The following is a 425-nucleotide window of genomic DNA, read 5'->3' as shown; positions in this document are numbered from 1 at the left end:
GCCCGCCACTGTGCTGGCCTCAGGGGGCAGGTGGATGAGACGCTGGCACCTGCAGGCGGCAAGTTTGGCTAAGGTGGGTCTTGGGGAGGGTGGGCGAGTGTAGACTGGGCATTGCTGAGCCTGCCGATAGGCCGTGTGCATGAAGCAGGTGAACCCATCCCCAGACAGGTGTGTGTGGGAGGCACCAGCCAGCACCACACTCCCTCTGTGTCCATGGTAGGAAATCCGGATGCATACAAAAATACTCCGCGCCAGGAGCGGGCGCCCGCGGTGCATCTCCGCACGCTGCCGTGGGCCCTGCGGGGCCTAGCTGTCTTCCTCCATCCTCCTCTGAGTCTTAGAGTGAAACTTGTTCATGAGTTCCTCCAGCTCGGACCCACTTTGCTGCTTCTAAGGACGGGAAGGGGACGGGCTCAGCCTGGGGG

The 425-nt window shown here is 62.6% G+C and overlaps 1 protein-coding gene across 1 annotated transcript in view; it reads right to left on the bottom strand.

Annotated features, from left to right (window-relative positions):
- Nucleotides 1–306: 306 nt before the first annotated feature.
- EPS8L2 (EPS8 like 2) overlaps nt 307–425 on the bottom strand; it is a 16,164-nt gene continuing 16,045 nt past the window's right edge. The window contains exon 16 of the mRNA XM_025046273.1: nt 307–390. Coding sequence (XP_024902041.1) covers nt 307–390 — 84 coding nt within the window. The remainder of the gene's footprint in view (nt 391–425) is intronic.

Source organism: Pteropus alecto, unplaced genomic scaffold (assembly GCF_000325575.1).
Source record: "Pteropus alecto unplaced genomic scaffold, ASM32557v1 scaffold43, whole genome shotgun sequence".
NCBI classification, from domain to species: Eukaryota; Metazoa; Chordata; class Mammalia; order Chiroptera; family Pteropodidae; genus Pteropus; species Pteropus alecto.
This window is presented reverse-complemented; position numbering and strand designations above follow the sequence as displayed.